The 15,122-nt window shown below is 41.6% G+C and overlaps 1 protein-coding gene across 6 annotated transcripts in view; it reads left to right on the top strand.

Annotated features, from left to right (window-relative positions):
* Positions 1–15,122, top strand: part of GRIA1 (glutamate ionotropic receptor AMPA type subunit 1) — a 321,187-nt gene that overhangs the window by 25,163 nt on the left and 280,902 nt on the right. For all 6 annotated transcript variants that reach the window (XM_073567910.1, XM_073567912.1, XM_073567911.1 and 3 more), the window contains exon 2: positions 2,060–2,197. In XM_073567910.1, the coding sequence (XP_073424011.1) occupies positions 2,060–2,197 (138 nt within the window). The remainder of the gene's footprint in view (positions 1–2,059; positions 2,198–15,122) is intronic.

Raw genomic sequence — 15,122 nt, 5'->3', positions numbered from 1 at the left:
TCAAAGTGGGATGTCAGAGGTCTTCTATTTAGATTTTTCCAGCAAGAGAAGTAAAGACCAGACAGAAATTGGTATAATGTTCTTTTTAATTAGATTTTTTAACCATTCTAAGGGGGCATTTTCTACATCAAGGGGAAAGAAGATTTAATCAACATGACAATAATAAACAGTGATTCTTTACTGTAAGAGCAGGGAGACTCTCCTTCATACCATGTTGTGATGGTTGACTCACTGAACCAGCTCTGGCTACCTTGCTTGAAAAATTAAATTTTACAAGTTATATATATTTAGATTTCCAGAAAGTGCATTCATCCTGATTGTTGTATTTGGAGTGTAGAAGGAGTGTCTTTCTATAAATTAAGGAGTTTCTCTTTTATCGCCCATCCATTTCTATGATCACTAGAACAATGATCCTGAGCCTCTCGTTGCCCCTCACCGGTTGCCATCCTGCAACTCCATGCTACTGTATGTCTATAGGTTTCTCTTTTATCACCTATTCATTTCTAGGACTCCATGATCACTAGAACAATGATCCTGACTGAGCATCACGTTGAGTTTTACCATGGTTATCCTGCAGCTTCATGCTATAACTATGGGGTTCACCAAAAACAATCAAGAAAAGTGGTGGTTTCCAACGACCCTATTGAAATGAATGAAGCCACCCTAGGAATTATATTATAGTGATTGATACGGCCACCTGAGATCATACATTTATCACCGATCCTGTTAGTAGATCATAAATATCTTCATCAGAATAATCATGTTTCATAGACAGGAGTTCTGGAACTCTCTGAAACATGTCGAGATGGATTCCTTTCTTGAAAAAGATAATTTTACAAGTTATATTTACTAGATTTCCAGAAATTGGATTCATTCTGATTGCTGTATTTGAAGATGGAATATTATTCCCTAAATTAAAGGGGTTACTGTTTCATCACCTATTTCTATGATCACTAGAACAATGTTCTCGAGCCTCTTGTTGCTCCTTACCGGTGGTCATCCTGTAGCTCTATGCTTTGTCTGAGTTACTCTTTTATCACCAGTCATTTCTAGGACACCACAATCACTATAACAATGATCCTTAGCCTCCTGTTGACCCTTAACGGCAGTGGTCGTCCTGCAGCTCCATGATATGTCTATGGGGCCAACCAAATATAGTGGTGGTTACCAATGACACCATAGAAATGAATAAAGTTGCACTCCACGTGCGGCACCACTTCTTCCTCTTCTATGGTGCAGCTTGAAGAAACTAAGTTCTAGTGATTGGTAGGGCCCCTCAGAGATGGCCCCAAAAGATATGCCATAAATATCTAATAGTTGTGGATCCTACCTATCTCTGGTGTGCTCGACTGTAGTCGGATTTCCCAAATAGTGAATAGAAAGAGCCATCGCATTAAAGGGAACCTGACAACTTATCCATGCTTCCCAATCCACGATGAATATGAGTCAGAGAGTGGTTGTACAATTCCAGCCTTAACTCTGAAACGCTGCGGCATTTCCAAAAAAAACAAGGTTCAATGGCCAACGTAGACCGAGCCGCACAGGAGACTAGTCTGGCAGGCGGGTCCCTGGTGGCTTCACCCCGCCCACTGTCTTGGAGTGCCATATCACTCCATGCGTGCCTTTATAGGAAAAGACCTATTTTTCAAGGGCAGCGGGTGGGAAGCAGCCACCGGGAACCCACCTGTCTGACTACTTTGGCTTGGTCCCCGGTGGCTTTTCATAATATGGCTGGAATCGTGCAGCCACCAGTGGATCAAGCAGTAAGTATCATCTGTCAAGTTCTTAAGTAACATATAGAGGGGTGGACTGAATGGAATTTACGATAGGTATATAACAAATTCTACAATATTTATGCAGTTATTTCAGCAAAATTTGAATATATTTGTGGCTTGATCAGTGTGGCGTCAACGTGGTGTTCCTGCGCGCTTCGTCCAGTGCGGCCGCGTCATGCTAATGGCAGAACGAATACTCCTTGTGACAAGCAAACGTTCGTATCTGTACTATGAACTCTTAGTCTCTGAATTTACTATGTCATTCTATTTTTTTTCCTCCACAGGGGGCCTTTTCCCAAACCAGCAATCACAGGAACATGCCGCCTTTCGTTTTGCATTATCTCAGTTGGTGGAACCCCCAAAGTTGTTACCCCAAATTGACATTGTGAACATCAGTGACAGTTTCGAGATGACCTACACCTGTAAGTACTGCGAGAAATCTTTCGAAGCTGATTAGCATCTTATAATGTTTCCAGGCCATTTATTTCTGGGGCCGTGTATTAGCGGCTTCTGTGGTGTAGAGTACGAGAGGTGCAAATCCTTTTAGCTGTTTTCTGTAGCAGAACGCAAGACGCTTATCTTAATTAAAAAGTATTTACTAAAAGTCTCTTGGCTGAAAAAGATAATGGAAAAGCAGAAGAAAAAAAAGAATGTTCTGTGTTTATCCACAGGAAAAGGCTAATTAATGTTAAAGGTAGAAGAAACACCATAGAGAAGCCTCGAATTTTTTAATTTAAGTTCTTCTGATTCCCAGATTAATTTTGATGTGATTTTTTTTTCGGCGACGGTTGCTCTATGCTGCCAGGCATCATTATCATATGCATTTAAAGGGTATTTCATATTTTTTCAAGCAATTACTTTTCTAGCTGCCATGCATCTATAAGAAAAGCAAGAAGCAACTTTGCAAATAATCTTGATTAAAAATTTCCTACCATTGTGTGATTTCATCTTCTACCTTTGTGTCTCTATGGCAACAGACTACAACAAACACTGCGTAGTCTGATCTTGCAGCCATACTATTCTGTATATCACCTACTACTTGGTAGCTTTGAATCGATAGGACAACGAGAAGAAAGAGGAGATGGGATGTAGCAGGAGTAGAGGTTCGGACTACAAATGATGTATTTGCAGTCGGTTACCAAAGTGACACATAGATCTGGAGAAGAGCTGCAAACACAAAAAGGTAGAGTGTTTTTAGTGAGGACTATTTGCAAGGCTGCTCCATTTTCTATTTCAGATACCACAGAGCTATAAAATAAGAAGGTAGACATAGCCTTTCAATAACGTGACCTTTAAAGTGAATCTGTCAGCCGAATCAGTCCTTCTAAACCATCTACATGGACATGTAGGTCATAGGAAGCTAAATAAAATGATACCTAGATATCTGTAATCTGAAAATTTATAGAAATCCAAGTTTTTCTCTTAAGATCTATGGGCCGGACATAGATCTCCCTGAGAATCTATCTTCCTCCAGGGATTATATTAAATGAAAGGGGCATTAACAGTGTGAGACATGTGATGACTGACAGTCTGCTCTCCTGATCTACATGTCTCACACTGGTAATGTCCCCTTTCATTTACAATAATCTCTGGAGATCTTAAGATCTTAACAGCTTATTTGCATACTGTATTAATAAAACTGTGGATTTCTCTGGAATAAGACAACGGATCTCAGATATCATAGTATCAAGTTATTCAACTTTCTATCACCTGTTGTCCATTTTGAAGGTTTAGGGGTAGAGATAAGCAAATTTGTTCAGATTTAGCCCCTGAATCTGATTTTGACATGTTCAAGCCATAATCGAACAATATTCGTGCCGAATGTATGTCTCGTGATCGGTTCCGAGCATATTCGGTAATTTCTACTCCCATTGACTGTAATGACATTTGGGTGTGTTCGACGAATATTGCAAAAACAATATTCGATTCCGATCGTATTCGGAACCGAAACCAAACAAACATGCTCATCTCTACTTAGGAGGATTGCTCCTAGTGATAGATTCCCTTCAATAATATCTTGAAGGTATATTACAAGTCTGAGGAGGTCAATCACTAAGTGAGAGTTGATGATTGATAGGCAGTAATTTGATTTTTAGGACAATTTGCTTATCAAAGGAGGGCTAAGCCCATCAATCAGAAGTCGTCACTGGCAGAGGTATAACTATAGTGGCTGAAGAGGTTATAGTCGCGGGCCAAGCCCACCAATCAGAAGTTTTCAATGGCAGGAGCATAACTATAGTGGGACAGGGGTCGTAGTCGCAACTTGGCTCAGGATCTTAGGGAGGCACAGAAGTTCCTTTCTCGTTTGAGAAGACCAATACTACTAAAGACTTGGTATAGTTGGGGGTCTTGTTGGAGATTTTGTGTTGGAGACCACAGGTGTTATTTTACACCACTGGTCATTTATTCTGTATGGAAGAAGTTCTGCAGTGCTTTAGTCATTAGGAAAGGTCTGAATAGTGTTCATAGTTTTTTAAATATCTGACTACTATGGCATTTGGAGAAAGAGAGGAGCTGGCTTTTTCTTTTCTGTTCTCAGGTCAGTAAAGTTTGTGTTGATCTGAAGACTTGCATGATGTGAAATTGACTGGTTACTGAAGACGTTATTGCCGGCAACGACTAGGGGTATTACCGTTATTCAGTGTATTTCTAACGATCAGATGATAGCTAGTAGTCAATGGAACCTCCAAAATTCTGAAGGTTCGGCCAACCATACAATGTGCATAGGGCTTTCCTTAGATCTTCTGACAGCAAATGCCGGGCACAAGAAGGATTAGGCAAGTTGGATTTTACCACCTGTCAACAGTTTATTCTACCTCCCCCAATGTAATAAAAATGTTCAGTAGGCCAAAACGGCCATGCATGCTTATGGTGGAAAAAAAGTTGTCGGCTTCATTTGTCAGTGGTTGCCACAGCTTTTGTACCAATTTTAATCCTTCGATCAAAGCAAAATCCTTTATTAATATACTTTAGAGTTAGTGCATGCTTACGCATTCCGAATGCCACCAATAATTGTAAAATCATATATTCATGTATGATTAAGGAGTGTTTTAATTTTTGTTTCATAAATCCTTAGTAATGATGAACACAAGAAACTTTGTAATATATCTCACCAGAGAAATCTGCTTCTTTCTCCTCTCAGTTCATGGGTAAAGTCTGTAAAATCACTACTCAATGAAGACAGATTTCCCCATTACTGAGATAGGAGATGACAGTTGGTGTTTGTAAAATTCTATGGAGAGGGAGGAGCTAGACAGTTCTCAATAGAACCTTTTGAGCTCCAACTGTCATCTCCTAATTAATGGGGAAAATCAGTATTCATGAATGTCAGATTTTACTCGCGAATGGAGAATTTTGAGAATGAAAGATCAGTTCAGAAGCAGATTTCGCTAATATTACAAAGTTGATTAGTCTCACGTGTATTATTGATTTATGGAAAATCAAAATTTTAAAAATTACTCCTTAAGAGCAGTAATGGTCAAATTGTATAAGATGGATATGCAATAGAAGAATTTATTACTGTATCAAGAGGTCTTTTTTGCTCCCGTTGATCCTTGGATGAAATCTTTACTGTAAAATTCCCATTTTTCCCGATAGGAGGAAGGAATGGGTAGCTTGGGTCTTTGTATCTTTATAGACATCAGATTTTTAGTATAATTATGGAAAACAATAAGGGTAGCATCAAATACTCCAAAAGTAAGCTTTAAGGCTGGTTTCACATTTGCGTTTTTTAGCGCTGGAAAAAAACGCACACCTGCGCATGCGTTTTTTCCCCTATATTTAACATGGGTGCGCATACCTGCGCGCTGGTAAGCGCATGTATGCGATTTTCATGCGCTGCGTTTTTTTGGGGTGTGCGTTGGGATTTTCCAGACGCAGCATGTTGCATTTTTTGGCCCTGCAAAAAAGCGCATGCGCACATATGCGCACGTTTTGCGCTAAAAATGGCCATTATAGCCTATGGATGCGCATATGTGCGCACTGGCATGCTCATGTATGCGTTTTTTTGCATATGCGTTTTTTTTTTTAAACCATGGAATTTAGGGGTTTGGGTTAGAGTTAGGGTTAGTTAAGGGGGTTTAGGGTTAGGGTTATGGTCAGGGTCAGGGTTAGGGTTGGGGTTTGGGTCAGGGTTAGGGTTAAGTATGGTTTTGTTAAGGATTAGGGTCATGGTTAGGGTCAGGATTAGGGTTAAGTATGGTTTTGTTAAGGGTTAGGGTCAGGGTTAGGGTTAGGGTTAGGGTCAGGGTTAGGGTTAGGGTTAGGGTCAGGGTTAGGGTCAGGATTAGGGTTAAGTATGGTTTTGTTAAGGATTAGGGTCAGGGTTAGGGTCAGGATTAGGGTTAAGTATGGTTTTGTTAAGGGTTAGGGTCAGGGTTAGGGTTAGGGTTAGGGTCAGGGTTAGGGTCAGGGTTAGGGTTAAGTATGGTTTTGTTAAGGATTAGGGTCAGGGTTAGGGTCAGGATTAGGGTTAAGTATGGTTTTGTTAAGGGTTAGGGTCAGGGTTAGGGTTAGGGTCAGGGTTAGGGTCAGGATTAGGGTTAAGTATGGTTTGGTTAAGGGTTAGGGTCAGGGTTAGGGTTAGGGTTAGGGTCAGGGTTAGGGTTAAGTATGGTTTTGTTAAGGGTTAGGGTCAGGGTTAGGGTTAGGGTTAGGGTCAGGGTTAGGGTTAGGGTTAGGGTTAGGGTCAGGGTTAGGGTTAGGGTTAGGGTCAGGGTTAGGGTTAGGGTTTGGGTTAGTTAGGGTTTAGGGTTTGGGTTAGGGTTAAGTATGATTTGGTTAAGGGTTAGGGTCAGGGTTAGGGTTAGGGTTAGGGTCAGGGTTAGGGTTAGGGTTAGGGTCAGGGTTAGGGTTAGTAAAGTCATGGTTTGGGTAGTGTGAGGGGCCACCTAAAAATGTTGGAAAAAAACGCAAACGCGGTAAAAACGCGCTAAAAACGCATACAAACGCATAAAAACGCTGCGTTTTTTTCATGCATGCTCATAAAAATGCTTGAAAAAAACGCAGCAGTTGTATGCTTATGTATGCGTTTTTTCAATGCTTTTTTTGCGGGAAAAACGCGCTGCAAAAAAAAGCAAGTGTGAAACTAGCCTAAGCCAGTTGTTACTCAGGGTAGCTTTCATCTTGCTTTGTGTTATTGACAAAATTTTTCTAAAAATTTCCTATCTGATGTAGAACCTCTTTTCATCGATGGGACAGTTCTGGGTCTAGGAATCAACATCTCTTTTAGCTTAGGTTTCAACAATCTTAGTAATCTTCTAGGCATCCGTATGATCCATCCTAGACCTTTCCTTTTTCCAGGACACTGACTATGTTGCTAATTTTGGAGCCTCCATAATTTGGTGGAGTAATGCAGGCTTTTTTTTCCTTTCACATTTTAGTAACAAAAATATTCTGAATTTCTGTAATATTCTTTGGTAACTGTATTCTAGATTGGGTTACGTTCCAGAAATGACGCATTTATGGCTGGCTTCATATGATAACGTGTTTTCCCTCTACGCCTCACATCGTTTTTTTTCTTTCTTTTTTTCTTTTTTTTGGGGGGGTTTATTTATAAACTAGAACATTACTTGTGTGCTTATGCCAAATGCCTGTGTAATCTCACAGTCTCTTTCACTGGATAATTACAGGGTGCTCCGGGCTCTCGACAGGAGTCTTTTGACTGGCTCGAAAGGCCAGTAGGAGCTGCTAAAAATGTGCGCTATTTGTGGCCTATTCTTTACCATAATAATATAGCATCCTACACACTTTATGTTTTTTTGAATTCATTGCTCATTGTCTGAAGTTGGATGGAAGACAAATTAACCCTTGTTTTAGATCAGGCTACTGGTCCACACAGCTCGGGATAAGACCTAAAAATCGAGTATGAGGATATGACCTAGAGTTTAAAGGAGATGTTCACTTTTTATTGCTTTTAACTTCATGACCAATGCAAAATTACCTAGTAATAAATTCATATAATAAAATTGTATGGTGAATTTTATCCAGAAAAAAACGGACAATTTTTCATTTGTACTGTCATCTTTCATCCGTTTGGCATTTGTTTTCATATAGTAGCAGTGAATAAAAATTTACAAGACCAAATAAAGTTTTCTAGGTTAAATAGGTTGGCTACTACTTTTTTATTGATGGCCTATCCTTATGATTGGCCATCAATATCTAGTCGATGGGTGGTGCTACATTAGTACACCCCCGCCGATCAGCTGCTGCCGGCACCAGCTGGAAGTTCTCAGGTGAACACAGCAGCTCCATCAAAACCATAGTGGCTCCAACCAGGTAACGCAGAAACAACCCCCTATTTTAATGATCACCTAGCCACGGCCACTATAGAATTGATGGAGATACTGTGTTCCAGCAACGTCCAAGAACTTCCAGACTCCACTGGGGCAAGAAATAGCTGATCATCAGGGTTGCCTAGGTGTTGGAAACAGCTGATCGTCAGGGGTGCCTAGGTGTTGGAAACAGCTGATCGTCAGGGGTGCCTAGGTATTGGAAACAGCTGATCATCAGAGGTGCCTAGGTGTTGGAAATAGCTGATCAGCATGGGTGCCTAGGTGTTGGAAATAGCTGATCATGAGGGGTGCCTAGGTGTTGGAAATAGCTGATCATGAGGGGTGCCTAGGTGTTGGAAACAGCTGATCAGCAGGGGTGCCTAGGTGTTGGAAACAGCTGATCAGCAGGGGTGCCTAGGTGTTGGAAACAGCTGATCATCAGGGGTGCCTAGGTGTTGGAAATAGCTGATCATGAGGGGTGCCTAGGTGTTGGAAATAGCTGATCGGTAGGGGTGCCTAGGTGTTGGAAACAGCTGATCAGCAGGGGTGCCTAGGTGTTGGAAACAGCTGATCGTCAGGGGTGCCTAGGTGTTGGAAATAGCTGATCATGAGGGGTGCCTAGGTGTTGGAAATAGCTGATCAGCAGGGGTGCCTAGGTGTTGGAAACAGCTGATCATCAGGGTTGCCTAGGTGTTGGAAACAGCTGATCGTCAGGGGTGCCTAGGTGTTGGAAATAGCTGATCATGAGGGGTGCCTAGGTGTTGGAAATAGCTGATCGGTAGGGGTGCCTAGGTGTTGGAAACAGCTGATCAGCAGGGGTGCCTAGGTGTTGGAAACAGCTGATCATCAGGGGTGCCTAGGTGTTGGAAATAGCTGATCATGAGGGGTGCCTAGGTGTTGGAAACAGCTGATCAGCAGGGGTGCCTAGGTGTTGGAAACAGCTGATCAGCAGGGGTGCCTAGGTGTTGGAAACAGCTGATCGTCAGGGGTGCCTAGGTGTTGGAAATAGCTGATCATGAGGGGTGCCTAGGTGTTGGAAATAGCTGATCGGTAGGGGTGCCTAGGTGTTGAAAACAGCTGATCAGCAGGGGTGCCTAGGTGTTGGAAACAGCTGATCGTCAGGGGTGCCTAGGTGTTGGAAATAGCTGATCATGAGGGGTGCCTAGGTGTTGGAAATAGCTGATCGGTAGGGGTGCCTAGGTGTTGGAAACAGCTGATTGTCAGGGGTGCCTAGGTGTTGGAAATAGCTGATCTTGAGGGGTGCCTAGGTGTTGGAAATAGCTGATCGGTAGGGGTGCCTAGGTGTTGGAAACAGCTGATCCAGCAGGGGTGCCTAGGTGTTGGAAACAGCTGATCAGCAGGGGTGCCTAGGTGTTGGTAACAGCTGATCAGCAGGGGTGCCTAGGTGTTGGAAACAGCTGATCGTCAGGGTTAAAAAAAAAAATCTCCAGCTTCTATATGATCCAAAATTTATTTATTTAAAAGGAATCATGTAAAAACTGTTTTTTACATGTTTCCTTTTAAATAAATAAATTTTGGATCATATAGAAGCTGGAGAAATGTTTTATTTTTTTTTTCCATTTGTGATACGTGCTGCTGACTACACGTTCTCCTTGCTTCCATACGCCACGGACTGCCACAGGTGAGCTGGTTTTCTACCTTTTTTCTGGATTGTCAGGAGTGCCTTGGAGTTGGAAATAGCTGATCGGCAGTGGTGCCTAGGTGTTGGAAATAGCTGATCGGCAGGAGTCCCCGTGTGTCGCACCACCATTGATCAGCCAATCCCATGCATATCAACCATATAGTGGTTGGTACGTATGGGATCCTTTTTTTGGCACACCCATAGAATTTATTAGGTGAGTTTCATCTGAAATACAGAAAAGAATAGTTCATGTTGCGATTTTATCCAGGTGAACATTTGGTCCATGTGAAAAAAAAACATCTGAAGAGCCCAATTGAATAACATTGGTCCAGTGTTGTCCCGTGTCAGTGTTGTCAGTTTATTGCATGGGCCAAAAATACTGTCGTATGAACGCAGCCGTACTGTGATGCTTTCAAATTCAGATATATTGATACCTTCACTGGAAATATGGTCAGTATACATATGGGGAGATTTTTTTGAGAATATATGTACATATGTTTGGAACAATTAGCTCCTCAGCTTTCATTTAGACCATGGATCAAATATGCAATGGACTGAAATGGAGGCACCATGGTCTTCAAATCCATTTGGCTTTTAGCGGTTTTGTCTGCAAAAAAACACTGACAACGACTAAAGAAATAAAAAAATACACTAAAAGTTCCAGAAGGCTGGCTGAAAACTGCAACTAAATATTATTGGGTAAATGGGAACAAATAACTCACCCTACATATCAGGCCTAATTTGAAAAGGCTGATTTCAGTATTGGTTTTGAGGGATTCCTGACCGACTTCCAAAAATCCTGCTAAGTAATTCTTCTATATATTTGCAGAGCTTTGAAAGCATTGCCTTTGAGCAGTGGTAGTATTCCTAATGTGTCCTCTAAGAGTAAGTTCACACTGGGCATTTATTTCTGCAGCAAAACCTGATTTCTTGGCAGGAAAGAAGCTGCAGCTAAAACGCAGGTTTTAGGGCGTGTTTGTTTGCGTTTTTGTTGCGATTTTGGTGCGTTTTTTTATGCGTTTTTTGGGCTAACTTGTGTCTCATTGTGCATGCTAATAGAGCTGAGTGCCCCCAGAGAAAAAGGAAAAAAAAAACTACTTCCTGCAGAACCAAACCTCTAAAGCCTTTGAAAAGCCGTCAATTTATATGCCGCGTAGAGGAAAATCACACTGACAGGTTAGAATAGAATAGATTGAATAGATATATAGATGTCAGTGACACACATAGATATAAGTATTTATATTGCATAGATAGATAGATAGATAGATAGATAGATAGATAGATAGATATATGATAGATAGATAGATAGATAGATAGATAGATAGATAGATAGAAGAAAAGCCGGCAATTTATCTGCCGTGTTCTGTAAAATCACACTGACAGGTTACAATAGATTAGATAAAATAGGTATATACACATAGAATAGATGGATTACATACAGTAAATACACGTAGAATAGGTAGATGTATAGATGTCAGTGACAAATACAATTAGTACAATGTGTGTGCAGCTTACTGTACATGTATTTAATAAAAGATTATTTTTCTGAAAAAAAAGGTGTGGCCTCCAGCATAATTTTCTTAACCAGCAGAGGGAAAGCGGACAGCCCAGCAGAGGGAAAGCAGACAGCTGGGGACAGATGTTCTCTGAACGGTGAGGATGGTTGCACTGCCAATCAGAAGTGGTGTTCTCTACGCTGTCATGCAGATGACAGCATGTCAAACACTGTATTGTCGCGGCCCCCCGTTCAAGTGAATGGGGTTCGGGTTCGCTCTGCTGGATGACAGGCTGTATAGATGCATCATGCAACCATGCAGCCTGCCAACTAGATGTAGCAGAGCTGACTGTGAGGTCACATCCTGCTGTCCTTGACTTTTCAGCAGCAAATACACTGTAAAAATAAGTCAGCCTGCATATTGCAGCGTTTCTTTACCATCCATTCAAGTCAAGGGGTGAAAAACACTGCAAAAATGCTGAAAGAAGTGACATGCTCTATGCAAAAAAAAAAAGCTGCATAGCACAAAATCCTGATAACAAAAAAAACAATATGTGTGCAGGAGATTTCTGAAATCTGATAGGCTTTGCTGGCACTGTAAAAAGCTATATTATACTCACCCAGGGCATTCTGGGTCCTGAGGGAGTCGCGGTCCAGTCCGGCACCTTCCATCTTGCAGCAATGCCATCCTCTTCATTCCTGCCCCTGGGTGAGTATAATCTAACTCTTTTTTCTTATCTTTCAGGGTACATCGGGGGCTTATCTACAGCATTACAGAATGCTGTAGATAAGCCCCTGATGTCGGTGGCCGCAGCTGATAGGCGAAAAAATTGATGACAGATTCCCTTTAACAATCATTCTGCTCACCGGATTCGGCAAGCTGGCCAGTAAGTGAACACAGATTGGCTTGTACATGGGCGGCACGGTGGCTCAGTGGTTAGCACTGCAGCCTTGCAGCACTGGTGTGCTGGGTTCAAATCCCACCAAGGACAACATCTGCAAGGAGTTTGTATGTTCTCCTCATGTTTGCGTGGGTTTCCTCCCACATTCCAAAGACATACTGATAGGGAATTCAGATTGTGAGTCCCATCGAGGACAGCGATGATAATGTATGTAAAGCTGTGGAATTAATGGTGCTATATAAATGAGTAAAATAAATACATAGCCGGTCTTCATTAATGGCCCATCTAAATCGATCATTTGCATTATCAAAGTTAATCTGATCAGGGAGGGTTTTATTATAGGGATACCAGTCAGAGCCACACTTGTATTTCTTGTATTTGTGCAAGTTTGGACCGGCCCACAGAACAACAGGAGAATTCTCCGGTGGGCCGCTGTGCAGCAGTATTTGGCACAATATCCTTGGTTCACTATGTACAGACAAAGGAAACATCTTATTAATTTAACAACCATTTTTATTGATACAGAAATTTGTGAATGAGGATAAAGTCATATTTGCATGTAGCTGAAAAGCGGGGCCCTGGAGTTATTGTTACCGGTGGGCTCTTGACATTGTGATTGACATGCGTTTTAGGTTCAGACTTTAACAGTCAAACAACTGATGATCCATCCTATGGTCATTAATATTTATTTCCCAGCCAACGCTTTACATCTTTACATACCCCTTGCTTTATCTTACTAAATCGAGTTGACGGGCCTAAAATGTTCAATTCAGCATCCTACAGCCAAGAATGTATTACCAGAAAATGTTGGGTTTTTTTAATTTTTTTTTTTTTTCAAGGGTTTTAATTTCCTTGTGTCGCCAGACCTTTAACTATCCCTATCGGCACTACAGCAGTGCAACGAAATAAAAAAAAAAAAAATAATTTTTCAATTATTCCCCTCCATCCTTAAATTCCCACAGAGATGTTGCTCTGATGCCTTCCATAGAAAAAGCTCATTACATTTAAAGGGTATTAAAAGACGAAAATAATGAGGTTAGATTACTTATTACTTTGCAGTGTTCAAATGAAACAAATGATCTAAGAAGAAAAAAGGGAGGCGGTGGAGGAGTCTGGGAAATAAGATTTGCATGCAGACAATCCAATCATGTCAGTGTAATAAGAAGGGAATATGAAAGGTTTACACAAGGGTTTTTGTTCAGGTTCTTAAAATGGCTAAAATGGAAATAATACAATGAAAAGATGGAAACAACCTATAAAAGTAGGCATTTTTATAGGGGTTCGTGCACACAGCCCTATACTGTGTCCCCACCTTATCATGTATAGTGCCGCCACCACCATACACTGAAAAAATAATATACAGTGCAATAACAGCTCTTTACGTACATACAGGTCCTAAGTAATACTGCTGTACAGTTAATATGAGGATTCATGGTGGTCACAAGCCTTGAAGGGGTTGTCCGGTGAAATTAATTAGCGGGGGACCGATTGATGAACTGAGATCCGCACCAATTGGCAAAACAGAGAATTTTTATTCGAACAGATTCATTCATTCTCTTTGGGCTGCTGAAAAAAGGCCAAGAGGATCACTCATGAGCCCTATAGTGAAGGAAAGAAGCATCCGGTTGAGCAACTCCCATTTTGCCTTCCTAGCGGCTGGACCCCTACAGATTAATAAGTTATATTGCCTATATTGCTGATAGGTGATACGTTTTTTCCCACTGAAAAATCCCTTTATGACACTCATACAGATGGGATAGGACATCTAATTTGTATGGGTGCCTCACAACTCTCAGCCCTAACAGATGTCAGAAGACTGAAGGTTCCAAAATGTTGAATTTCAATGAACAATCGTTCTCTTCTGTATGGGGATACGCCACTACCAGAGGAGTTTGGCAGAGGCTCTTTCTTAAAAAATATGGAGGCGCCTGGACTGATTCCTGCAAATGAGGAAGAGATAGCTGTCAACCAAACGATCATTTGGCCAACAGCTATCTAATACATGAGGGATTTTTAGTACAAGCTAATAGGTGAGCCCTGGTGTAAAACCCAAAGATGGGCCCTGGTGGTGACACTTGAAAACCCTATGGGTCTATGCTAGGGACCTATAGGCACTTTGCATAACCATTTCATAGTCACCAACACCTACCCAACAAAATTCAAAATATTACGTACCATCCCCAAGACCGTCCAGGAAACACCCATAAAAGGCTCAGGAATTCACCTAAAATGTTCACTTTTGGGTGTGGTTTTCCAAGCCCCACCCATATTATGGTCCAATACAAGGAATTATCCTGGTAAATTTAGAATATGGAGACTGTCCAAGGTGGTCATGATACGCCACTCTTTTAGGGAGCAGACGTCAGTACTTCTTGTGCGACGATCGCATCACAGTGCACAGACTGGCCCAGTATCTCTCCTGACCTCAGTGTGACAGCGTGATACGTCAGGAGAGTCGAAGGTCAGTCCGAGGATTGTAGTGTGATCCTCACATAATAAATACAACCATCTTTCTGCCCTTTTAACTGTATCTGAGTCTTAAGGATGCAGATAACATTGAACATATTGGTTGAGTAGGGAGCGGTCAGCTCACTGCACCACCATTCACCTGTTCTGACTGAGGTTCAATTAGTACAGGAAGTGCAAGGAGATTTGCTACCCCAGAGAGGAGGCACTGTGTGGAATTATTTTGTGCACATGGTCCACTGTGGCTGCATCATTATGTGGGGAGAATCATACAGTGTGGACGTTATTGTGTGGAAGGCACAGTGGGGGCATCAATGTGTGGGGAGAATAATAATGTCATGATCCATTTTTGGATCTGTGGCAGATCTGGCTTCTCATATTAAAACTTTTTACCTTTCAGGCCATCGGGGGTTAATTTCCCACCATCCTTTATAGAGTCACCTGATGCATCAGCTGACTGTTGGTGATACAGATCCTTTCTGGAGACCAGCCTAGCAGAAGTAGCTCTCTGGTGCCTGCCACGTTTGGTGTTATAAGTCCTGTAGCTGTTGATATCTGCAGTGTGGAGCT

Source organism: Dendrobates tinctorius, unplaced genomic scaffold (genome assembly GCF_039654945.1).
Source record: "Dendrobates tinctorius isolate UK_male_01 unplaced genomic scaffold, ASM3965494v1 ptg000020l, whole genome shotgun sequence".
Lineage (NCBI taxonomy): Eukaryota > Metazoa > Chordata > Amphibia > Anura > Dendrobatidae > Dendrobates > Dendrobates tinctorius.
Note: the sequence above shows the minus strand (reverse complement) of the source record. Positions and strands in the feature narration are given on the sequence as shown.